At 43.1% G+C, this 25480-nt stretch overlaps 1 protein-coding gene across 1 annotated transcript; it reads left to right on the plus strand.

Moving 5' to 3' along the window:
* Positions 1–181: 181 nt before the first annotated feature.
* LOC139446779 (kelch-like protein 28) lies at positions 182–20814 on the plus strand. Its single transcript, XM_071228103.1, has 7 exons — positions 182–1278; positions 3097–3223; positions 5079–5385; positions 7602–7788; positions 9673–9867; positions 10943–11160; positions 20645–20814. Exons 1-7 carry the CDS (start codon positions 182–184, stop codon positions 20812–20814), a joined length of 2301 nt encoding a protein of 766 aa, XP_071084204.1.
* The last annotated feature ends 4666 nt before the right edge of the window (positions 20815–25480 follow it).

A 25480-nucleotide genomic window follows, 5' to 3' on the forward strand; every position in this document is an offset into this window, starting at 1 on the left:
GCAAATGGATATGACTGTGAAAATAGCAATGAATTGCCAGCTGATTCGTGCGTGTTGGCTGTGGTAACAGAGAACTGTCTCCAAGTGCTGGAAAATCCAGAAAAGACTTTTAGCAAGTCTATTGCAATCTTCCGTTGGTCTGAACTATTCCGATAGTGATTCGGAACTACCCATTGACGAAATGGATAGACTAAATAAGACATATGGGAAAAACGACACATTTGTCGTGTCTCCCATTCAGGATATACCCGTGAAGGACACAGGTTTTGAGTACACGCCACAAAGGAAAAGTGTGAGGGAGAAATCAAGGAGTCTTTCAGCCACATCAAAACTCTCAGACCGTCTGCGTTTTGAAAAAAAGAAATTTGCAAGGCAACATATACCGACCTTGGATCTAGATCAAATTAACATACTATCCGAAACAAGACGTACTGCTGATCTTAACGAAAATCAGAACTCTGCTTTTGTTTCTTTTTCAAACGAAGAAAGAAACAACGAAAACCAAAACTCGGCACTCGTTGAACAAGTTAATCCGTCGGCCGCCAGCTCAAAAGAACGACATGGATCAACTGTTGCAGGCTGCCTGTTCAACATGTGGCAGTCTCAACGCTTGTGCGATATAATACTGAAAGTCGATGGCCACGACTTTCCAGGCCATAAGCTCGCTCTCGCAGCACATAGCCAAGGCTTTGCCAGCAAGTTTTGTGCCAACAAGAATACCACGGACGTGACCCAAATACCCGTTCCAAACTGTTCCTTTGAAGCTGCGCAGGAGGTGATGCGATACGTCTACACATCTGAGATCCACATCACCCTGCAAAATGTAGACTCTGTTCTCTCATGTGCCAAATATCTTGGCATCACGGATGTGTTGGAACAAGGCAAGCGTTTTCTGTTGAATCACTCTATCCAAGAGGCTCTGACTGTCATGAAAATCTCTCGCAAACATGAACTGCTAGACATCTTTTCGAACGTTTACGATTATGTTTGTCTCAATTTCAACAAAGTGGCAAAGACAGACAGTTTTCTTCGTGCACACCACACCGACATGTGTCATCTCCTGTCTGACGACAACCTCTGTGTACAGAAAGAACTGGATGTCTTTTTTGCCGCCACCAGATGGTTGGACTACAACAGACAGGATCGGCAACAGTATGTTCAAGATATTTTGGGCTGCATTCGCTTTTCCCACATTACTCCCGAGGAGATGGTCTCTCACGTCGAACCTAGAGCCATCCCGACCGAGGATTGCAAAGACCTCTTGATGGGCGTATTCAGGTATATATTTAGCTCTCATGTTTCACCCCACTAGCTGGTGTTCTTTGTTATAACCAAGGAGTTAACTTCCTACTTGAACATGTTCACTCACCCTCCCACCGGGATTTCCACCATCCCTCCCTCCCTCCCTCACTCTTCCAAGACGACTTTTATCGCCGTGGAGGGCCCTTAGGCACCCCAGGCACTATATACCTGGGGCCGTATCAAACAAATTAAATCATGGTTTCACCAATTTGGTAAACATCTAGGACCTGTAGGCGGTCGGGTAGGCTATTGGTTAAAGCGTTCGCTTGTCACGCCGAAGACCCGAGTTCGATTCCCGACATGGGTACAATGTGTGAAGCCCATTTCTGGTGTCCCCCGCCGTGATATTACTGGAATATTGCTAAAAGCGGAACTCACTCACTCACTCTAGGACCTGTATACTCTCTTTGGGATTTCCTTACACATCGAGCTGACACGCCTTGATAGAATTACTCTTCGAAGCAGCTTTAAACCCAACACACTCGTATAGTTGGTGAATGAGTGCCTTGTGCCCGTCTAAGTGGACGGGACCAGGTGAAGCTGGTGTGAGCATTTTTTACACATCGATGACAAACAGTCATTCAGGGTCCCGTTCCGCAAATTGATCTTCAAGCTACGACCGCCCTCAGTCTGTGCTGAAGAATGGAATTAAGATCTCCTTAGCGCTAAGATAGCATTGTTGAACGGGACCAAGGTTGGACATCTACAATCGCTGACTTTGTGTGCTGGCGATTAGATGCCTCATCCTGGCAGTGTGGGTTCGAATCCCGGACGGGACTCAACCCAAAATAGTATTAGAATCTGTACTTTTCTAAGAAAGTGTTATCCCAAATATAACATTTGTTACATCTCCGATCTGGTTCCTTAGTAGATTAGACATGATATTAATATGAAACACCGTGAAAATTCAAAGAGGGCGTACAATTCAACTCCCAACTAAACAAATATAGCAGCCAGGGCTCTTCCTTAAACCAGTCTCTGCAGATAAAACAGGGACCTAGCCAATTACTCCCTTAATATCTACGTCACAAAAAAAAATATACCCCCCAAAGACGTTTTTCATTGAATTGTTCATAATTTTATAAGATAATAATATTTTATGCAAGTATTGTCTCGACAAGTATATATATCATATATAAATGTTATCTGTTCACTCAGGCTTTATAGAACTAACCGATTTTTAAAACGGGCTGTATGTATAAAAGAAAAAAATGTGTGTTCGTATTTTGGTCAAAAGACGTTTTGGAAACCAACACATTGGATTTCTCGTAGCTGCGACAATAAGCAGGTTGTATTTAATGTTGATTTAGAATTATTGCATCATATCACGCCTGGGGACCACGAGGATTGATACGTTGTATACCAACCCCGGAAGTCAAATCTGGGTCCGCGGCGTATATAGATGCTTTAACCATCACAATGTGGTTTCCCTTTGACGTTTTGTTGTTTTACGTCGGACAATGTGCCATGCAACTATATACAATATCAATAATCCATTCTGGACCAAGTAGGCCCGTGATTGATATTAAGAGCAACGAACCACGTAGAATGCATTGCCACTTGCATTTAATTTCTTTCATTGATTTTCACTCTTTGCAAGATAACTTTGAAAATTGACGTGTTGACATTCGCGTACTAGGTAAACATTTTATTGCATCAAACGGACTGCACTGCAGCATCCGGAATACAGGGCCCGGCATCCGACGTACGGAAAGGTAGCCTCATGTGTCTGTCCCACCAGTGTATTACAAATGTAGTGGTCGGAAATACTGGAAATACTATGTTTTTTTACAGATACCATGCACTGAGGTATAGCGGAAGTCAGCTGACGGCATCAGAGCGCGTCCTCCCTGAACGACATTATCACCCACACCGAGACAGCGAGGGCAACAACAGCCCTCCCGGCAAACGCAAGTCACTGGTAAAGTCACACCAACTGTCACGTTTCAGCTTTCTTTGTGCAGAAGGGATCGAAACATTTAATTGAGTTAGAGCAAATATGTTTAAACTGTTTACAGTGCGGATGGGCATTTGGTTCAGATACAATGAACCATCATACTATGAAGGTGTTGTGTTAAATGTCCTATATATACTTTCACAACGTCATATGATCAAAACCAATCAGACTTTTTCAACGCCTGAAATTAGAACTGACATTTTTTTTTAAACCATGGTTTACGAATCCGCGTCGACTCCCAAAAGTCGAATTCTTTTTAATATTACTTCGTTTTCTTACTTCAGCGACCAAAAATAAGTATTATGTTAAAAAAATAATTTAATGTCGCCATCAATATAAATAAATGATATAGAATGCTAATTGTTTTACTTTAAAACATGTTGAAAAACACCAAAACACAACAAAGTATGACGAATCGCGACATATCCGTGTCTATAACGGAATGAGGTTTCTTAAAGAAATATAAAATCAAAACAAATCTGAAATGGAAATGTTTTTATGTCTTCAGCCAACAGACATGACAAAAAGTCTGGCCTAACACTTGCGTGAAATGCGTTTGTTAGAATACAACCGACGTTATTCCTTGAACTCGTTTCTGTCGTGTTTTAGATTATATTCCTGTATAGGAGCGCTATATAACGGGATTAGGGATTCGGGTACAGAGTGAGTTCGTTGGTAAAAGGCGTCAAACATGGAGATCGGTTGGCCACAATGGATGCGCAGTATGGCTCGTAGGGTGGGCGACCACGCTGGAATACCTACTCGCTACCGTGACCTTCCTGATGCTGTCATTGTACACCGATGGTCACAGATGTTGACAGCAGTAACAACGTGTTTACTTTAAAGGAAACGTGCATTGTAGATATGGATGCATGCTGTGCAATACACTACTCTATGTATTCGCCAGTATTCAAGCCCTAATAGCAATGACTAGGGCATGTAATATCTTTATATCTTACCGTTGATATTATGAGCGACGTACTTCGCAGTAAACAACGAAGTCACTGAAACTTAATACCAATCCATAACGTCGTCTCGTACAACAAGCATTAATTGTTTGAGTTCTATCTTAACCTGGAGTTCCCTGGAATTATAATACCCCTTTGAGAAAATGTAGATGAAATGGGATTCCTGGTCTCAAGTGGCGTTCGCCTATTGCTGGTGCGCTTCACATAAAATCATTTTCAAATATTTGCGACAATGCCGTCATTTGAGTTGGCGTTGCTAAGACACTCTTCTAAAAAATTTGTCACCACTCGCCCCTTTCCGTTACCTGCAAGAAGACTCGTCCTCCTATCGATGAATGTTATGTGCGAAACTACGACAAACCATTCAGACTGCGCATATGACTGCAAGTACTTCAGGCAAAGACTACCTCAGGAATAATTTTTGAATTTATATATGTCGTGCATCTAATAATATACCAACCATACAGTTAAATGTGCTCAAACATGCTGTATAATACCGTAAGTCCAGATGTGTTTTAAATAGCATCTGGAATCATTACGCAACGAGTTGACAATTCTTTAGGTATGCTCGTTTGCGCTTAGACGGAACCCAAATCATGGCCACGAGAGGGGCACGAGTCGTTATCCGGCTTGTCTCGGAATAACACGAGTTGGTCGCGATGTCTTCTCAAACAATAACAACAATGGAATAATTAAACGATATTATAATCCTCATCCTGAAAATGAGCTCACCTATATCCGTATCGGGTAACACAAATCCAAGAATCCAATAACCTTATTTAATTAGTGTGACAGTGTGTAGTTATCCGTGACCACAATACGTTTTTTTTTTAAGATTTAGGGGTTCTTAGTTCCAGCCCATCCCCACGAAAGAAGATCAGAAATTCATCACGACAAGCTTCAACAGGGCAAACAGTTTCATTCCTACCCCACTCGTAGGATTGAGCACAAAAGCCAGCGTGCCCCTCCCTCCCCGACCCCCACTGATGATAGCTAGTGGAGGGGTCGACCCCTTTCGGGCCGTGGATGGAGACGCACCCTGTCGGCTAGTGGAAGAGTTCAACCCGTATTCCAACACCTGGGGCTTGTTGACCCGAATGCCGGATGCAAGGCACCATCACGGGTCGGCGGTTTTAGACGGCCAGATCTATATCATTGGTGAGTCGAGAGAGACATGACGTCACTTTGGTACAGGGCCCACGTGCACAAAGCGATCTTAGCGCTACGACTCTTGTAAGCCTATGTTAAAGCATTGGGGTTACGATCATCTTAGCGCTAGGATCGCTTTGTCCAACTAGGCCCAGGTGACGCAACTGTGAATCTTGAATACGGGTCATCTGGGCCCACTTGCACAAAACAATTATTGTGAATTCTTACGATCGCGATCTTCGGTAACTAAGACTGCTCTGTGCAAGTGGGCGCTGTGTGTGTTGTGCCGATAGTTAAATGCGTTGAGCCCATTTCCGGTGTATTGAAAAAAGCGACGTAGATCCCAACAGTTACTCACGCATTCACTAACTCGCTCAGTGTACAGAAGTACGCATCTTCCCGAGGCAAGAGAGTTAACTGACTTTAAAAGTCCAGTTTCCACCCTTGCCGAATTAGGCTGGATTTACTGGACTCAATCGTAGCGCCACCAGTGGCTATTACCAGTTATGTCCCTTCTAAGCCTCTCCTATGAACCAATCAGATTCCACCTCTCGTATCACTTGCGTTTGCTTCACACAAAATGGTGGCGCCCGACCAGGACGATGTGATCGATAATCAAGATCTATATTGTGATAAAACGGGTCTTACATCGCGAAATGCATCAAATCACGTGAGCACCTTGATTGAAAACATGAATAGATTTGGAAAATATCTGCTGACAACGAGTTGGCGGTGCACATACTTTGCAATCGAACGAAATCTGCACGACAGTTTACGAACCTGATTTCGATTTCGGTGCACGATTTTGATTGGACTATGCATAGACTCGTTAGTCCAGCCAAAATGTAACTCCATAATACCAGCCTAGTTCGGCAAGGATGGAAACTGGACTTTTATAGTCAGTTAACTTTCTTGCCTCGGGAAGATGAGAAGTACGGGGACATATACCAAATTTCATGGAAGTTACACATGTTGTTATTACATGCAAGAAAAGGTCCCCAGTAACTCATGCTTGCCATACCACCCGACTAACGAGAGACGCAAAGTATGACTCGTTTGGTCGTTCGCCTACTTGTCATTAGTTTTTGGTCATGCTGTCAACCACTGATTTGACTAGAGTCTCAATTACAGGTTGCTGTGATATTTATTTCTTTGTTGTCTATCGCCACACACAGCAATATTTTATCTATATGACGGCGGTCTGTAAATAATCCAGTCTAGACCAGACAATCCCGTGACTGACATCATGAGCATCGATCCACACAATCGGGATACGACGACATGCATCAACCAAGTCAGCGAGCCTGACCACCCGATCCCGTTAGTCGCCTCTTACGACAAGCCTAGTCGCCTTTTACGGCAAGCATGGGTTGCTGAAAACCGATTCTATCCCGAATCTTTATGGCTCTGCCGTGATAAAGCTGGAATATTTCTATATACGGTACAACCCCAGGCCCTTGTGTCGTTACTAAATTATTTCTACATCTATTACTATCCCGAGCGTCTTATTATCTTTACACATATAGGATAGTGCATATCTGACACTCGTGATATTAAAGTAACTATAAATATTTAAGCAACGACACATTGACATTTATTATGATAAATACCCTAGGCCCGGTCGACACCACAGTTTTGGGCAGATTTGAAATACGCTACCCTAAATTAGCCGTTCAGTCAAACGGGCGAGAGATACCCCAGAGAGAGACGGATAAGGATGGCGACACCATTTCCTAACGAAGCCATGGTAGCGAAATCTGGGGTATTTGTCACGAATGAATGGGCATATAGTAACAATGCCATGGTTTATTGGATATGGGTGTACAAATCATTCACTTATCATACTTCATATGGGAATATGACAATAATTCTATTGAATCTGCTGGACACACACGATCTTCACATTTTACTAATTTTAATAAGATTATTCATCTACTGGTTTGATTTTGAAAATGTGGCAATTTTCTATTACTAGAGTTCTACTGCTGGGCCCACTTTTGTAAGCTTATGTTAAAGCATGGGAGTTACGATCATCTTAGCGCTAAGATCGCTTTGTGCAAGTGGGGCCTGGACAGTTATAGCATGTACCTACTATTGGTCCTGTAAAAACAATCGTTCAAGGTATTTTAAACACATGTAATAGACCGTACATAGAGTCTAGGAACCAATGTCGCTCATGCATAAGTTTCAATTTCAATAGTGTTGAATTTGTTATTTATTTCCAGGTGGGTCATTGGTTGAAAGTAGCGACCCCGGGGATCTGGCTAACCCAACCAACACGGGCTACCGCTATGACCCATACGGGAACTACTGGACATGCGTGGCTTCTATGTACCACAATAGGATGTACCACGGAGTTGCCGTTCTTGGCGGAGTCCTGTATGCCATTGGCGGTCAGAATGAATTTGGAGAGTAGGTGTAATTAAACTATTGATATAAAAAATCTTTTGAAAATAATATCAATTTGTTTAAGTAAACTAGCTAAGGTAGATTAAGTTGAGGTAAATATCAATATTAGATCATGCTAGACACATGACTTTGCAATATATACAGAACAGCATTGAAAACGCACCAGCAATAAATCTTGAAATATTACAAAACAACTTGAGCAATGATCGATTTTAATTAGAACAGACATAGACGGATTATTAAGAAAGACGACAAAGGAAACAGGAATACCACACAGTAATTACATTTACGTCATCAGTGTGAGGAAGACACATAGGGTTAAAATGAAAAGTCAATATCTGGTATGTCCGCCATTGTCAGCAACACAGGCCATGCAACGTCTTTTCATTAATCGAATATGTCTGCGAATAGTGTTCTGTTGGATATCATTCCACTCTTGGCGTAGTGTATGTTCAAGTTCTCTCAGGTTCCGTACTTGCGGACGACGTGAGAGGCGTTGACCCAGGTAATCCTATAGATGTTCAATTGGCGATAGATCGGGTGTCCATGAAAGCAGAGGCACATTATTGTTCGCTAGGTACTGTGTTGAAACACGTCCTGTGTGCGCTCTTGTATTATCTTGCTGGAAGGTGTGCATATCCTGCTGCTGATGAAAGAATGGGATGACGTGATTTGCCAATATGTTATTCCTGTAGTAAAGGGCATTAACTCTTCCACGACAAATATGGAGCTCTGTTCGATGGTTATGACTGATGCCGCCCCACACCATGACCCCCACCTCGATCTGTCTGTACAACGCAGTCATTGTGGTAACGTTCTCCACGTCGACGCCACACTCGCAGTCGACCGTCAGCATTCCGTAAATGAAAACGGGAGTTATCAGAGAACAGCACACCATGCCACTGCCGCAATCTCCAATGACGATGCCTTTCGGCCCAACGCAGACGTTCATTTCGATGTCGATCAGTGGGTACGGGTCCAACATATGGACGTCGAGCACGTAGCACAGCTGAGCGGAGACGTCGATGTACGGCGTCAGCGCTGATCAACCCCGTCAGTCTTGTACGGTTGCTGCACTCCTGGTAGCCGGAAGTGTACGATCACGAAGAAGCCGACGAACAATATGGCGATCCTGACGTGGTGTAGTTACACGACGTTGACCCGGACGTGGTCGATCTCTGCTGGTTCCTGTCTGCTGGTATCTGTTCAGTAGCCTGAGGACTGTTGAATGATGGCATTGAAACCGTTGTGCAACGACTCTACTTGACGTACCAACTTGAAGCATGCCCAAGGCACGTTCACGTTCCTCTGCTGTCAGCAACAAGTGATGTGGCTTTTAAAAGTCTGTCTTTTATAGCCCTATTCTGCATGCTTCCCGTGAAACAAAACACGTTTTCCATAATGCGCACGCAATTTGTTGCGTTTTGGCGTTGTCGCTCACAAAAAAGTTAGGAATGTGTTTTGACGAACCGTTCTTCCTCATGCTTCGTCCAGAACGTCGTATATTACTCATTCAATTATATATTTTCATATGACATAATCCCGGATAAAAATACATCCATTTTCATGGTGTTGCGTTTCAACGCTGTTCAGTATATTATCTTGTACCTGCTCCGTTGTTTGCATATTAATGAGATAAGGGGTAACCTGATTGGCTAAGGATTCGGCAAATCTAGTTTGTTGTAAACTATTAAACGGCAATCTTTCTGGAAATAGGTATATATTTATTTCGACAATTGTTCTAGTTGAGCAATAAAGCCGTTTAGACTGTTATAGAGATGTAATTGATGCCATTCGTAGCCATTCGAGACACGGGATAGGCTAAAGTGTCCTTAACAATTGCTGTTTAATTAGCCTTTGACCCCAAACCATTTGACCTTGACCCAGGAGTTTGCCATTTGTGGAATTCTACAACCCTGACACCGACACGTGGGGCAATACCTGCGCCATGACGGAAGCAAAGATAGGAGCGGCGGCGGCTGGACATCGCGGCCTCGTCTACGTCGTCGGAGGCTTTCAGGAAACCGAGGATGAGAAGGTTGTACTTGGCACGGTAGAATGTTACGACCCGATGAAAAATAGGTAGGTATTCAGAAACCATCATGCACAGGTTACACTCAACCAAATGTTTTCCCATAGACTTTTACAAAATAACTTAGCATTCAACAGCTATTACCTGTACGTGTGTGCACAGTTTGGCCTTAGAGCAGCAGGTTTGTCAGCACCATACCCGTGCTCGTGGGTTTCACCGAAGTGGTAAACGTCTGAGACCTGCATCACTTCGGGCTTTCCTCCCACATTAAGCTGACACGCCGTGATGTAACTGGAATACTATTAAAAGCGGCGTTAAACCCAACTCACTCACTCATCTTAGTTACTATCACGTAGAACGCCTTGAGGAAAATCCCTGTACATGGGTATCAGATGTTAATGTAATGTAATGTTATCAGTGGCTGTGACGTCAATAAAAACAATAGATGATGTCATATTGTATTTTTCTCAACAATGAAGACACATATCTTCAACTGACCAATCAGCACTGACAATCGCTAAATGCACATTTTATCCTTAGGGTGAGGTGAAATTGGGTTTAACGTCGCGTCCAAGATTATTACACGTATATAGCGACGTGCATGTACGTGTGTGTGTTTGTGTGGTTGCTTGTTTAACATGAATATCCCACTCAGACACAGTATACTGACTCTGAGCCGACCAGTCCTTGTTTTAGCCCCTTAATGCCGAGCGCCAGACAGGGTAACAACAAGTACCATATTTTAACGTCTTTTGGTATGAGGCGGCCGGGAATCGAACCCCGGACCTTCCGCTCGCTGGGCGGACGCTCTACCACTAGACCACAGATGCGGTCCTATCCTTATGAGTAAAATCATCCTTCTAGCTCGTTGTTGTTCTCCGCTGTTTAAGCCTTCTCTTCAGCTTTTTCATTGCTTGTTTCAAGAGCAGCAGAGTATATGTATCACAGATTCATGGAAAAGATGCTTTGTTTCATCAACTCAGAAAGCTGCAACGGCCTTCATCAGATGTAACTCTTCCTGTCGAGTGTCCGTGATATTACTAAAGTACTGTTAACAGAAACATATACAGTCTGATAAAGTTTCCGTTCTATTTCATAACGCACACACGTGATCCCTCTCTGCAGGTGGTTGGGCAAAAACCCTCTTCCGGGTCCCCGATGCCACGCCGGTCTCGTCGAGGTCAAGGACACGTTGTACCTCGTGGGAGGGTCAACCTTCTACGATGACAGTGACGCCATCACCAGCCTCGATGCCATTCTTCGTCTTGACGACGACCACGACCGCTGGGACCGTGTGCAGACACTCCGAGTGCCTCGACACGACGCCGGTGTAACTGCTATCGGTGAGTGCTGAATCATGATTGAAACATGTTCTATGCCGCTTGACAGGAAAAATGGCTGTGACGTAATACGGGTCATAATAGCTGGTCATTTGCATAATTTATTCATTGGTAAAAGGAGCAGAGAAAGTGCGGCGTGGATCGTTGCTCATGATATCAGGGTGCCGTCATATTTGGAAGCACCAGCAGTTCTCTGAAAATCTAGTTCGTTACATAAGTTCTTAGACTGTGATGAAGATCTTGGTTAGAATAGGTCTACAGCAACCCATGCTTACCGTAAAAGACGTCTATGCTTGTCGTAAGAGGTGACTAACAGGATCGGATGGTCAGGCTTGCTGACTTGGTTGATGCATGTCATCGTATCCCAATTGCGTGGATCGATGCTCATGACGTCAATCACTGGATTGTCTGGTCCAGACTGGATTATTTACAGGCCGCCGTCATATAGCTGGAATATTGCTAATTGCGGCGTTAAAAACAAACACCAAGACCTTCACCATGGTTGCTTTGTGGAAAGCGCCCAGGACCCGTTCCAGAAAGGGACCTCAGCTCTACGATTGTCGGAATTCAGTTTTAAAATGTGGGACCTACGATCGTCCTAGCGCTGAGGAATTGGGTCCTGAGCTTCATCGGCTGTAAAGATGCTAGGGGTACTGAGTTCACATTCTTCACCGGACACACAACGAGGAAGTGCACCATGAATTATATGGAAGTGAACTCAGCCACTATGGATTCTTTGCCTGGAGGGACGATGAGAAACATTGTCCGTTACAACTATTTAGACAAGTCCTGTTGACCATTGTCTTGGTTTGACTAGGTGCCCAGTTATTCAGAGCGATCTGAATTAAATAAAATATATAAAACTCACGGTCAAAAGAAATTTACCATAGCTTTAAATCCCTCAAGATTAAAAACGACAAAAGATAGATATATGAAGTAGAATGTATTGAAAAGATCAAAATCTCAAGGAAATCAACATTTAACATGACAGTCATACAGCATCCGATATTGCCATGACAGTTGCTCGAATTGAGGTGGGGTAGCAAAAACACGTTTTCAGCGTAACGGAAAAAGGGCACATCACACCTCAAATCGCTCAAGTTCAATGACACGCCACATTAATAGCGTGTATGACCACCCCCTGCTACACGCAAACTCTCCGGTGCACAGAAAGTCAGTCGTCTGATGACGATCCATGACATCCCAGCGTGGTCTATGGGGGACATGTCTTGGGAGCGTGCAGGCCACGGCAACACGTTAACGTTGTTGGCTGCAAGGAAGTTCTCGGGCCATCTGGGTTCTGGCGCTGTCATGCCGAAAAGGGGCACTACGTGGCAGTTGTTGTGGAAATGGTAGGACAATCGGACGAAGAATGTCATCTGTGTTACGCTGAGTTGTCAAATTTCCGTAAACGAATATATCACTTTCTGCATATAGACCATTGTTGTGATTGAACGTTGAGTATTGCATTGATTAAGTGTGAACTTGTGTTTTTAATTTTTTTTTTGCAATTTAATTTTTAAAGTGGGGGCACTGGTGGGCCAGTCGCAATTCGCTGTGCAGAGTTTGTGTCCGTTGTGACAGAAACCTATGATTTGGGTTCGAATTCCGATTCGCCCCGATTATGTTTCTAGGATTGTCAGCACTATACCCCGTGCTCGTGGGTTTGACCAAGCTTGTAAACGTCTGACACCTGCATCACTTCGGGCTTGTCTCCCACATTAAGCTGACACGCCATGATATGACTGGAATACTGTTAACAGCTGCGCTAAACCCAACTCTCTCACTTACTAATTTTTAAAATGGTAAAGTCTCTTTGTCAGTTTATATTATTGTATGGGATGTAATAGTCGTAGGCTAGGATCACATCAGCAGTTGGTGGGCTCTTGCCTTCCTTACGAGAAAATGCAAATCCTGTGCAAAACATGTCGAAAATATTTTATTATAAGCATAGCAATTACAATAATGGCAACCTTATAGTAGTACCGCTACTGCGTGCAAACTAGATTTTTATCAACCCGTGTATTGGACATGTGTATTGGACTCTATTGCCAAACCGATTTGGGAATGATTAACGTAGGCAATGAAACCGTATTAATCTTTCCCACTGAAGTCGTCCGGATTAGATAGAATCCGGATTAACGAAGGATGGTAAGGGAGTAATGTTATTTGTCTACTGTTAGACAATGTTAACAGTTATCCTCCGGACATCGATGGTTTCGGAATAAAGGGGTCCACATTGAAGGGGTTTCACGGTATAAGTAACGCCTTTTTAAACCTTCCTAGACTTAAGCCGTACGTTAAGACTGACGAAATAGCCTTGACGTAAAATATTTCAGTTATCACGTACACGACCTATGCTCTGTAACCTCGTTAATCTAGACGCCACCGATACCAGTCCGGATTAACAATAATTCATGCTTTTTGTGTAATATCTGCGTCTTTACATGCAGACGTCCGAAACGGCAATCGTCCAGGGCCACGTTCCACAAAACAACCTCAGCACTGAGTCGTACGAGTTTAACCTTAGACCTTGTGTGGAACGGGGCCCAGAAAGATGGCGTAGACGAACTAACGCGGTGTACGGATTTGCATAACGTTTGAATTGAGACATCTCAAGACGACTTTCTAAATTTGATAAACCATATAAACTGATGTTTACTTGTTATCATGTGATGCTGGACGTAAATATTTATGTTGCCATTACCTTGGCCGATAAACGAACAGGAATGCACTACTAGACTGGAAGCAGTCCCGTTTACAGTATAAAACAAAATCAAAACTTCGTCACCATTACCGATGCTATTTCATTTTGTTGATCAATGTGACCATACGCCCTTATTACTAACAATAAAAGTGACTAATGCGCTTACGAATGGCGCAGCAGAGGTCGCGAACTAGTCTAGATTTCTGCTATACATCCGGGTACTCACTGGGGAAAAACCATAACAAAGGCAACAACCAGTCCCAGGGAATTGCGTAAGATCAGTGCCCCTTTAAGAACACAATAAATAAATTATCTTCAAGAGTAGTGTTACACGTCGCGTGCAAGATTATACAACTCTCTCCACTAGATCACGGAGGCAGTCTGTTTGGTATGAAGGTAACGTTATGAAATGATAATAGTCATTTTGACGTCAGAGAAGAAAACCCACTGAAAACTTAGTGCCCGAAAATATTATTATATTCATAACCGAACCAATATGTTAGCTTTTGTTTCATCCATTGGAGTATTTACCCGGATAATCACATGTTTTCCCAATTGGTATTTTCCAAAACATTTTTCTTTATTTTTCCTTAACAACAGCGTCCTTTGCAACAAGGGTCGACAAGCCATTAAGTGAAATGTACCGACTCCGTCAGGAAAACGCTACGTTTAATTATTTCTGGAATTTATAAACACCTAAATTCGATAAGAATTTTAGGACATTTCAATTATTTGTTATTGTTAAAGTAATAATAATTAATATTATCATAATAAATTGAAGAATGGTCAAGTCTAGTACACGGTTTATACTGAAGGGGGTGATAGGTAAGGATTTTATTCCACCGCTTTTCATCAAGTATCAACATGCTAGTGATTATATAAAGATAACGTTACCATCCATCACGTGGTATTGCCATATCTGCAGCCATTGACTGATAAAGATATTAAGGTTCACTAGGTCCCAGTCATGATATCTTGGGTCATTTCGTGTGACGCTTTCAGGATAGGTGAACGTTTTGTTATGTAATCTGTCAGCCCATTTATGTCTGCACATATCTTGGTTTGAAAATACGGCTGTGTCAAGGTTTCACGATAGGCTTCTTTTGAATGAGGCCAACAAACCCTGTATAACCAGATGTTGACGTTGACTAAACAAAACATATCATGGTAATGGTGGTTTTTATCTGAAGGGAGGTGGTGAGGTAGCCTAGTGGGTAAAGCGTTCGCTCGTCACGCCGAAGGCCCGGGTTCGATTCCCAACATGGGTACAATGTGTGGAGCCTATTTCTGGTTGCCCCCCCCCCCCCCCCCCCCCCTGTGATATTGCTGGAATATTGCTAAAAGCGGTGTAAAACCATATTCACTCACTGTTTTCTCAAAGGATGTCGACTATTGGTTGCTTGGAACAAGGGAGCATATATGTATTTCCCAAGTGAGAGCTAGACAAATCTACACGCACTCATTGTGTTGTTCAGTCATTTGTATACACACACGTGTGGATATAATCTTATGATTATCAATACTTTGTGGGGAATACGTAGTGTTTTCTGTATTGAAAACCGTGTCCTGAGATGAGGTGAAATTTTGTTTAACGCCGCGTCAAACATGTATTCCTAATGTAGTGACGTACCGATCTAGTGCTAGCGCATTTAGATTTTATGCCGCAGTTTAAAATGAATACCAGTCTCAGTCACAGTATACTGACTCCGAGCCGACCAGTCCTTGTTTTAGCCCCTTAATGCCGGGCGCCAGGCAGGGTAACAACAAGTACCATCTTTTGACGTTTTTGGTATGACGCGGCCGGGGATCAAACCCCGGACCTTGGCTTTCCGGGCAGGCGCTCTATCCACTAGACCACAGAGGCAGTTCCATGTCCTGAAGGTAACGTCTTAAATGCCGCCTTGTATTACTTTTGGTCAAAGACAAGGGTCTTTGCATAACGTCAACAATGCTGTAGAGAGAAATGTGAAATTCATCGATCCTGACAACGTAAGTGCTTCGTATAGATTTGTATCAAAATAGAATAGATGGCTTTATTGATGCTATAAACCATTCCGATAAACACTGTATCACGATCCGATAAATATGCAAATGAGGTCATACTAATTTTGGTAAGTTTCAAGTTGTGGATGCGTTGTCTATTTGGACGTCTAACAATTGCATAACGTCCCAAACACGTTCCCCAACGTGTGACCGCTTATGCAAACAAAACTGACGGCAAATTACTTGGCACTAAATAATAAAAAGTGCGAGTCACTCAGGCATTGTGTTCCTACGCGGTTTCCAAAGTTACTTTGGTAAATGAAAGCTTAATCTCACACCTCTCACCCCTCCTCCCCCTCCGCACGCACGCACGACCGCACACACACACACACACACACACACACACACACACACACACACACACACACACACACATACACACACACACACACACTCTCTCTCTCTCTCTCTCTCTCTCTCTCTCTCTCTCTCTCTATCCATCCTTTCCTTCCAAATCACAAAATCGGTTCATCATCTCGCCTCCACGTACCACCTCTCCTTCCCTTCCCACCCCCGCAGCCACAGATCTGAATTGTTTCACTTTCAAAAAGGTATCCTCACAACCCAGACCAGTTGTTGATTATTCGCGATAAATATTCCCTCATTCAGAGGATTGTGTGCAACTACAAACGAGAGTACGTCAGAAGAGACCTTAATAAATGGAATTGGTCTCACAAAGTTAGCATAACGAATGTCGGGTGAGTGACTTGCGTGTTTTCGCCACTTTGGTCAGTATTTAAGTGATCTCAAAAAGTGTCAGCTTAGGGTGACAGGTAGCTCGAAGAGACAGGAAGTGGACGTGGACGTGGACGTGGACGTGGACGTGGTGAAACCACGAGTACGGGTATGGTGTTAACTGTTAAGGATCACAATCGGGATGCTCATATATTTGGAATTCGGACCAGCGACCGGCAATTGCACCTATGCACCATTGGAAACAGAAAATGTTCCAGAAAATTCTTAAAAAAATATGCATGCCACAAAAATTGCATTAGTGCAAGGTGATTTTCTTTAAAAAAAAGCATATTCAGGCTTACTGCTTTAATGACAAAAATGTCTGCTTTTGCAGCTATAGCTGAAAAAACAAACCAAATCTTATCTCCATACACAATCCTAGCCAGCCTCCCCACACCCACGCACCCCACCCTTTCCCCCCCACCCCCAACACACACACACACACACCTCCCCCCGAATAGCAAATAGTCGGTCCGGTCCCTAAGACGGGGTGTTGCAATCGTGTTGCAAGTCTCCTTCCCGCCTAATGTCCGGACATTTGCACTACTTGCCCAAGGACAACCTGCAGATAAGGCCCGCCTGTGTTATAACAGTTCTGGAAACAACATGCAGCGACCTACATCTATACCGTTATCTGAATCTCTCCAAAGCCGTTGCCGCGTATACACTGCGTTTAGTGGTATTACATACCATCTTAAGTCACGAGCATAATTACTCATTAATAAAAATAAATTGTTTACAAACTGCTCCTGAAAAAGTATATTCCGAAATCAGTATTTGGCAACAAAGTTTCAGCGCACGACGAGACGGTAACATTTTGACGTCACAACAGCAAACTTCAGAACTTTGGGTGAGGATCATTATGGATATGAAGCCATACAACACCATCCAGACAATACCTACTGTGCATGTATGGTTCAAATAACCATCGGTCTCCCCGTTTGGGTTATAAAATCGAAAACTATTATTTTCAATTTTTTTGTCGGATGTTGATAATGGCAGTGTCATGTTACATTGTACACTGGCCGAAACAATTGTTACCACAAGGTATGTGCCTGGTCTATCACACAGTTCGGTTCCTCACACGGGTATAATGTGTGAAGCCATTTTTCACTGCGGCCCTCCGGGCATTGCTTAAATATTGACAAAAGCGGCGTAAAACCATACTCACTTACTCGTGACATCATAAACTTGGGCGCAAAAGAAACTATACCTCTCAGATTGTATGTTTGATCTTTGTTGGCGATATTATATCCAAATAATGAACTGCACTGGCGCTTAGTCAGCATTCATAAAATTATTGGATTTAAGACTTTAAAAATTAAAAATTAAATTAAATTAGACACCTTATATTTGAAAATCAATATTTTTTTACATGGAATGAGTCATGTGGTTGCAATTTCAGTTCTTACTCCAGTCTTTATTAAACCAATGTATTATTTTACAAAATTACCCAGCCACAGATTACCTTTCACAACCTGTTGCAGGACAAAGTGATGGTTAAATAGACATAGTCAAGTTTAACAACAGTTATTTCAATTTTCAATTATATAATAAATAAACTGGGGTTTTCGTTTTTGGACCTCAGTTTATGTACGTTGATGTGTGTACTGTCATGATTCTCAACTCAAACGTCTCATGTTGGCCTTTCCTCTCTCGACCCGTGAAGATTCCGGGGTAGAATAGGTCTTCAGCAACCCATGCTTGCCGTAAAAGGTGACTATGCTTGTCGTAAAAGGCGACTAACGGGATCGGGTGGTCAGGCTCGCTGACTTGGTTGATGCATGTCATCGATCCCAAAATGCGTGGATCGATGCTCATGATATCAAGCACTGGATTGTCTGGTCCAGACTCGATTATTTACAGACCGCAGTCATATAGCTGGAATATTGCTGAGTGCGGCGTAAAACAACAAAGAAACCAAACCAAACCAAACCTTTCCTCTCTCTGTTATGTGACAGGGATTCCATGTTGGCTGGTGTCCCAAGCACGTCATGTTTAGTTATGGATCAGGTTGGTCACAACGTGTGTTTGTGATTGTGTGTTGTATCAGAGTCCCTAGTCGCACCTTGCAGAGTACCTTGCCGCAGAATGCCGTATCTTGTTATCTACCGTGAGCGACGCCAGTGAGTCACCAGTGCGGTGAACATCTGACAGACTTGTTTCCGATGTCTGCGATGCATATTCAGGAGTGAGTGAGTGAGTTTGGTTTACCGCCGTTTTTAACAGTATTGCAGTTATATAACGGCGTGTCAGCCTAATGTGTGAGGAAAGCCTGAAGTGATGCAGGTCGTTTCCCACTTCGGTGAAACCCACGACCACTGGTATGGTGCTGACAAACCTAGAAACATTATTGGGGCGAACCGGGATTTCAACCCACAATCATAGGTTTCTGGCGTGTCCAAGGAACGCAACTCTGCACAGCGAATCGCGGCGCCTGAGACGACTGGGCTACCCGTGCCCCCTTTCCATATTCAAGATCTATTCTGATATGTTGCCGATCCAAATGACGTGATTGTGACTGTTTTTGAAAATATCTTCTCACAGTTGTGCTTTATAAATGTCACATCGTGCGATTTATCGTCCTATATTTTAAAGAATACATACAAAAGGTATTTTACAAATTGCAGCTTTAATCTTGCGCCTTTTACAAGCCACTGATCATGATCAAATTTTGTCTTTGACTTAAGATATTCTCATAGATTGAGCTTCGTGAGCCCCGATTTAAGACAAAATTTGATCTTAAGTCTAAATCTTAAAAGTTAAGACAAAATATGGTCTTAAGTTAGTTTCGTGGTCGTGGGACCTGGTTCATTATACTTGCACAAGGTCCTTAGGTGTCTTGTGTTATTGTGAAATTTGTAAGTATTTATTAACAAAGTTTGTAGGAAATGGCCCATGCTGAGTTGCCTTAATTCACCTTTTTGATCGAGTCACGTGGCGGTCCCTTAAAAGCTGCCCCCCCTGATGCCTTGTCTCCACGGACGGGGACATCGGCTTTTGCTCTCATGGTTGAAGGACACGAATGTCGTATAGAAAGTGTAAGTGTTCCTGCTAAAATTACGCTCATTCATCAGGCTTTTTTTACAAACTGAAGTCGGGTCACTCTATTTGGTGCGGCCGTTAGCAAGCGAAGCGAGTGCTTTGTCAACAGACAAGCGCCCAGTGAATTTTATCACGTGGGCACAGTACGACAACGTCAAATGTTCTGACGACGCACCCTCTCGGTCCGGTGACTCTATATCAACGCTGTCAACTCCATATGAGACTGACAGCAACGCAGTCAACTCCATATTTGACTGATAGCAACGCAGTCAACTCCATATCAGACTGATACCAACGCTGTCAACTCCATATGAGACTGTTAGCAACGCAGTCAACTCCAAATCAGACTGATAGCAACGCATCAACTCCATATCAGACTGATAGCAACGCAGTCAACTCCATATGGGACTGATAGCAACGCAGTCAACACTGTATCAGACTGATAGCAACGCAGACAACACCATATCAGACTGATAGCAACGCAGTCAACTCCATATCAGACTGATAGCAACGCAGTCAACTCCATAAAATTTATAATAAAACGCACGCCACGTGTAATGGTTGTGAAAAACGTCGTGTGTTTTTTTATTTCTTTTCGACAACAAATAGTAATATATCTTGCAAACAATTTGGTATTTAAAATATTTATCAATCTACTTTCCCTTATAATCTAATCGGGGAACTGTTGGACAGACGTCAGACAAAAGAAACAGTCGAAATATGAAATTACACTTTATTACCTGCATGAAAATAAACAAAGTATAGTTTGATCATGTTTACCAAATTTAGTAACACTGATCATACTTCAATGGTTCAACGTTCTTCCGTCACTGATTGCGCTGCGGTTCAATTATTTATTTGTTCAACGTTTAATTTACGTCGTCCTGGTGTCGTGTTAATGGAGATATACTTCCTCACATGAAATTATTATAAACGTGTGCGTTTGTGTACTTTCAGGCTCCCAAATATACATTGTTGGGGGAGTGACGTCATCAGACAACCATGCACTGGCTGACGTCGAGGTGTTTGACGTGGCAACCTGTGATTGGCTGGAAGGCACAGACTGGCTCACGCATGCAGCATTGGGTATCTCTTGCTGCACCCTTGATGCCAACAACGCATCTTAAGATTCGGAATCAAATTGCATGCACGGCATTGTTAACCTGATACTATTTATGTATTTATTTACCTTTTTTATTATGTTGTGATAGAAATATACATCAAACAATGAAAGAAGTGTTTTCTTAAATATACGTCTAACGGTTTGCCTTATTTAGACAATATAAGGAATACAAATGCTAATTAATTTGTAAACTATGATGTCTATATTTGGTGACTATCCTTCAAATATAGACCACGGTGCAATCAAAATGTAAGGAATATAGATTTACAAGAAGTTAGTTTTCAACAATATCATTTTTAACAGTTATTGAACACCTATAGTAGTAATGGTGTATAAATTTGAGGAATACGAATGAAATATAACAACTTATCTTGGAACAATGTGTTAAACAATATAGCGAATATGTTACACATGATAAGATTGACTAATGCAAAACGATAAGCTGAAAACAGTATAATAAGCTATGCCGTTCTAGACTATAGGGTGCTTGCTTTTTATACGTCTCTACATGATATTAATGTCAACATATATTTTCGGAATAAACCATGAAAAATGAAATCTTGATGTTGATTTTGTCCTTAGCTCTTACGTACGACGTACGAAGTAAAGCACGACGCCACATGACGTCACTTCCTTACCACCACTCAGAGCAGTTGATCAGCGTCAACATTGCTTGACATCCCAGTGGGGATTCGAGTTACAATAGCTCAGAAACAACCCATGTTATTGTTGTCCTACTAAACGTCTAGGTGGATCGGGTGGTCAGGTCTTTGTGAGTGTGTGAGTACGGTTTTACGCCGCTTTTAGCAATATTCCAGTAATATCACGACGGAGGACACCAGAAATGGGCTTGACACATTGTACCCACGTCGGGAATCGAACCCGGGTCTTCGGCGTGACGAGCGAACGCTTTAACCACTAGGCTACCCGACCGCCCGTTAGGCTTTGTGGCCTCGTTGCTGCATGATATCATTCCCCAGGCCCTCACCACCTAAATAAACGCGAACCTATACAAAAACGTGGCAAACGAATGTTCACTCGGTGTACATGAAATATAACTTCTTTATTTGGAGTGAGTGAGTGAGTGAGTGAGTTGGGTTTAACGCCGCTTTTAATAGTATTCCAGTTATATCACGGCGTGTCAGCTTAATGTGGGAGGAAAGCCCGAAGTGATGCAGGTCTCAGACGTTTACCACTGCGGTGAAACCCACGAGCACGGGTATGGTACTGACAAACCTAGAAACATAATCGGGGCGAACCGGGATTCGAACCCAAAATCATAGGTTTCTGGCGTGCCCAAGTGACGCAACTCTGCACAGCGAATCGCGGCGCCTTAGACGACTGGGCCACCCGTGCCCCCAGTGGCATTTAGAAGTTGTTGTTATGAAGAAAGACAAGTTCTATGGATGAACAACTTCTTTATTACAATTAGTGCGACGTTTCGGTGTTTCACTTGCTTGATACAGGTGTCAGGATCTACATCGAAACGTCGCACTAAATCTGATACCCCTTGTTCATCCATAGCACTTGTCTTTCTAAACGTGATATATAATAATATAATAAAGTCCACGTTAGTCCAACATCTTCTGGACAACATAAACTGATATATATACTCACTAGAGAAGTATCTACGTAGATTCCACTGTGTACCAATCAGTCAAGTGTTACCACAGAGTGACTTTATTCTTATCACGATATGCTACACGTGATTTCCAAACTTTACACACTAATCCTGCGCGAGACAAATCTCAAGTCATGGATCTATGCGTTCATGAGCATAGGTTCACACAACATACCCGTATGTTCGTTAGTGCATTGCATCAATCTAATATCTCTTAAATATATAAGTAAGTCATCATATATTAACCAACATGTATAGTATTCGCGTTTCTTTTGGCGGTGAGTATATTAAGTTACAGAGTGTGGCGTTAGAGAATAAACAAATGAGGATCACCCTGGTTACACAGACACAAGAAACTAATTGCAACGTCTAGGTTCTTTCAGACTGGAAATTAGAACCAGACCGTGGACTATATAGTTCCCATTAAATCTTCACACTGAACGAGTGAGTGAGTGAGTATGATTTTACGCCGCTTTTAGCAATATTCCAGCAATATCACGGCGGGGGACACCAGAAATGGGCTTCACACATTGTACCCATGTCGGGAATCGAACCCGGGTCTTTGGCGTGACGAGCGAACGATTTAACCACTAGGCTACCCGACCGCCCCCACACTGAACGAAGATAGTCGAGGGGTAGTGGGGACAATGACGCAAGACGCGCCTACTGCCTTACGCTGTGTGGTGTGCCACGTGTGTGAATTGCGACACATTTTATCTGCAGCCTGACCAGACCGCTCGTTCACAACCACGGGACGATCACCTGACATCAGGCGACGAGAAGTGCCCTGTTGAGATTATCTTTAAGAAGTTTAGCAACGGTTGTCAACGTGTTTCGCAAAGGCCAACACATGACAGTTGCATAGGAAAACAGTACTTCTGTTATATCACGCCGTTTCAACTTAATGTGAGAGTGGGTGAGTTATAATTTAACGTCACATCGGCAATGTTTCAGACATATCGTGACGAACTTTATGTGAGAGAAAAATGTGATGGTGGCGTTTACCACTTTGGGGAAACTTACGAAACCTATCGCGTTGACAAACCAAGGATCATAACCATTGCGCCTGTAGGATTCGAACCCACGATTAACGGATTCCAAAGAACCCCTACCTACTCCCTTCCCCTACCTCATGTCATGGAACCATGGGGTGTGACACATCAGGGCAATCAGGGTAATTAACCGCACCCCACTATGTTGCACCGCACTCGATTCGGAACGCGTCGTGATGTAACGCCATGCAACGCAACGCAACGCAACGCAACGCAACGCCATGCAACGCAACGCAACGCATCGCGTCAACGCGACTGAATAGAAAACTGTGTTTCGTCGTTATTGTTGTAGTTTCCTTCTTCCGCCTCCGTGGTTTAGTTGACACAGCATCTTCCCAGAGAGCGGAACATGGGTTGTTATATCCCCTGGCCGCGTCATGCTTAAAGGATTTAAAAGATGGCACTTGTTGTTACCCTGCCTGGCACTCGCCATCCAGGGGCTAAAGCAAGGACTTATCGGCTCGGAGTCAGTATACTGTACCTGCATCAAGCGCTGTAAAAGCGGCATAAGTCCGGCCTTGTACAACAACCACACACGTCAACGCACGTCGCAATATAAGTGAAATAGTTTTGATCGCGACGTAAAACCCATATTTCCGCCTTATCTTTAAAAAAATAAAGACAACACGTTATGTGCAAACATTGTTCATTCTACGACAAGAGTTACATCAACAAAGGAGTGAACGGTGATCTTCTAAGGAGTACAACAAGTACAAAAAGTAACGCCACGACTGATAAGGGGGGCATGATGTATGAGGCCGCCAATGGGAGTGGACCATCTGTCGTGTTGTATCCACCCACCCATCTCCTGTAAGCCCCGCACGGATATACGCCGTTCACCCACACGTGGAAATTAAGTATCTCTCACTGCGGAACACCGGATGTCCGAAACACCGAACCCTAAACAAGTCTGATATTACCCGCCGAAACTTTTGTTTGGAAACTCTTAAGGACATGATAAATTGTTCAAGGGGATGTTAAATTCATAGAACGGAGGGCGTTTTATTTAAGATACGTGAATTCTCTTCAACACTGTGAGGGAGTTATCTTATTGCCTATCTGGAACTGACGTGGTATCAATAATTATACATTGTTCCAATCTGATACCACACCTTAGCGGTTTTCCTCCCCAGACCTCAAGTAGACTATAGTGTTAAAGGTAGTCACTCACTCATACCAGGGTTCATTTGCAAGCGATCTTAACGTTCCGGGGACGGTGAGGTAGTCACGCTCATCATGTCGAAGGACCGGATTCGAATCTTTACATGGGCACAAGGTGTGAAGCCCATTTCTGGCCCCGGGATCACGATAGTGGTCTTAGCTCAAATTTTGCTAGGCAGGAATTTTGTCGCACGTCGGTATCGAAATGTCCGATGAATTGCTATTTTGTCCTTTTTATCCCTTAGGCGACGCATGAGGCGAACAACCCCCGCCGTCTTTCTTGCTACAAATTTTGTCTTAAGTCTACTCAGGGGCAGTCTTAGGACTTAAGATCAAATTTTGTCTTAGACTTAAGATATTCTCATAGATTGTGCTTCGTGATCCCCAATTTAAGACAAAATTTGGTCTTAAGTCTAAATCTTATGAGTTAAGACAAAATATGGTCTTAAGTTAGTTTCACGATCCCGGGGCCTGATGTCCCCCGCCGAGATACTGCAGGAATATTGCTTACTCACTCAACTACTTATCTCTACAACTATTGGGGGCGGTCGGGTAGCCTTGTGGTTAAAGCGTTCGCTCGTCACGCCGAAGACCCGGGTTCGATTCCTGACATGGGTACAATGTGTGAAGCCCATTTCTGGTGTCCCCCGCCGTGATATTGCTGGAATATTGCTAAAAGCGGCGTAAAACCATACTTACTCACTCACTCTACAACTATTGAATCGATTGTGCAAGCAGAATCTCAGCCTAAGAGCAAGTCGATTTCATACGTCTTTTATGGTATCATAGCAACATCTCCAAGAGGGCTTTGGGGGCGTTTTCTCATTCCGATATCT

The sequence above is a fragment of the Haliotis cracherodii genome, unplaced genomic scaffold, assembly GCF_022045235.1.
Source record: "Haliotis cracherodii isolate W230 unplaced genomic scaffold, xgHalCrac1.p SCAF_6, whole genome shotgun sequence".
Classification (NCBI taxonomy): domain Eukaryota; kingdom Metazoa; phylum Mollusca; class Gastropoda; order Lepetellida; family Haliotidae; genus Haliotis; species Haliotis cracherodii.

Excerpts from the sequence above, each read along its gene's own strand:
- LOC139446779 (XM_071228103.1), top strand. The coding sequence starts at position 182 with ATGGATAGACTAAATAAGACATATGGGAAAAACGACACATTTGTCGTG. Across the intron at positions 3,224-5,078 it reads CCGGCAAACGCAAGTCACTG|TTCCAGCCCATCCCCACGAA; the intron begins GTAAAGTCACAC and ends AGGGGTTCTTAG. Across the intron at positions 11,161-20,644 it reads CGCCGGTGTAACTGCTATCG|GCTCCCAAATATACATTGTT; the intron begins GTGAGTGCTGAA and ends GTGTACTTTCAG.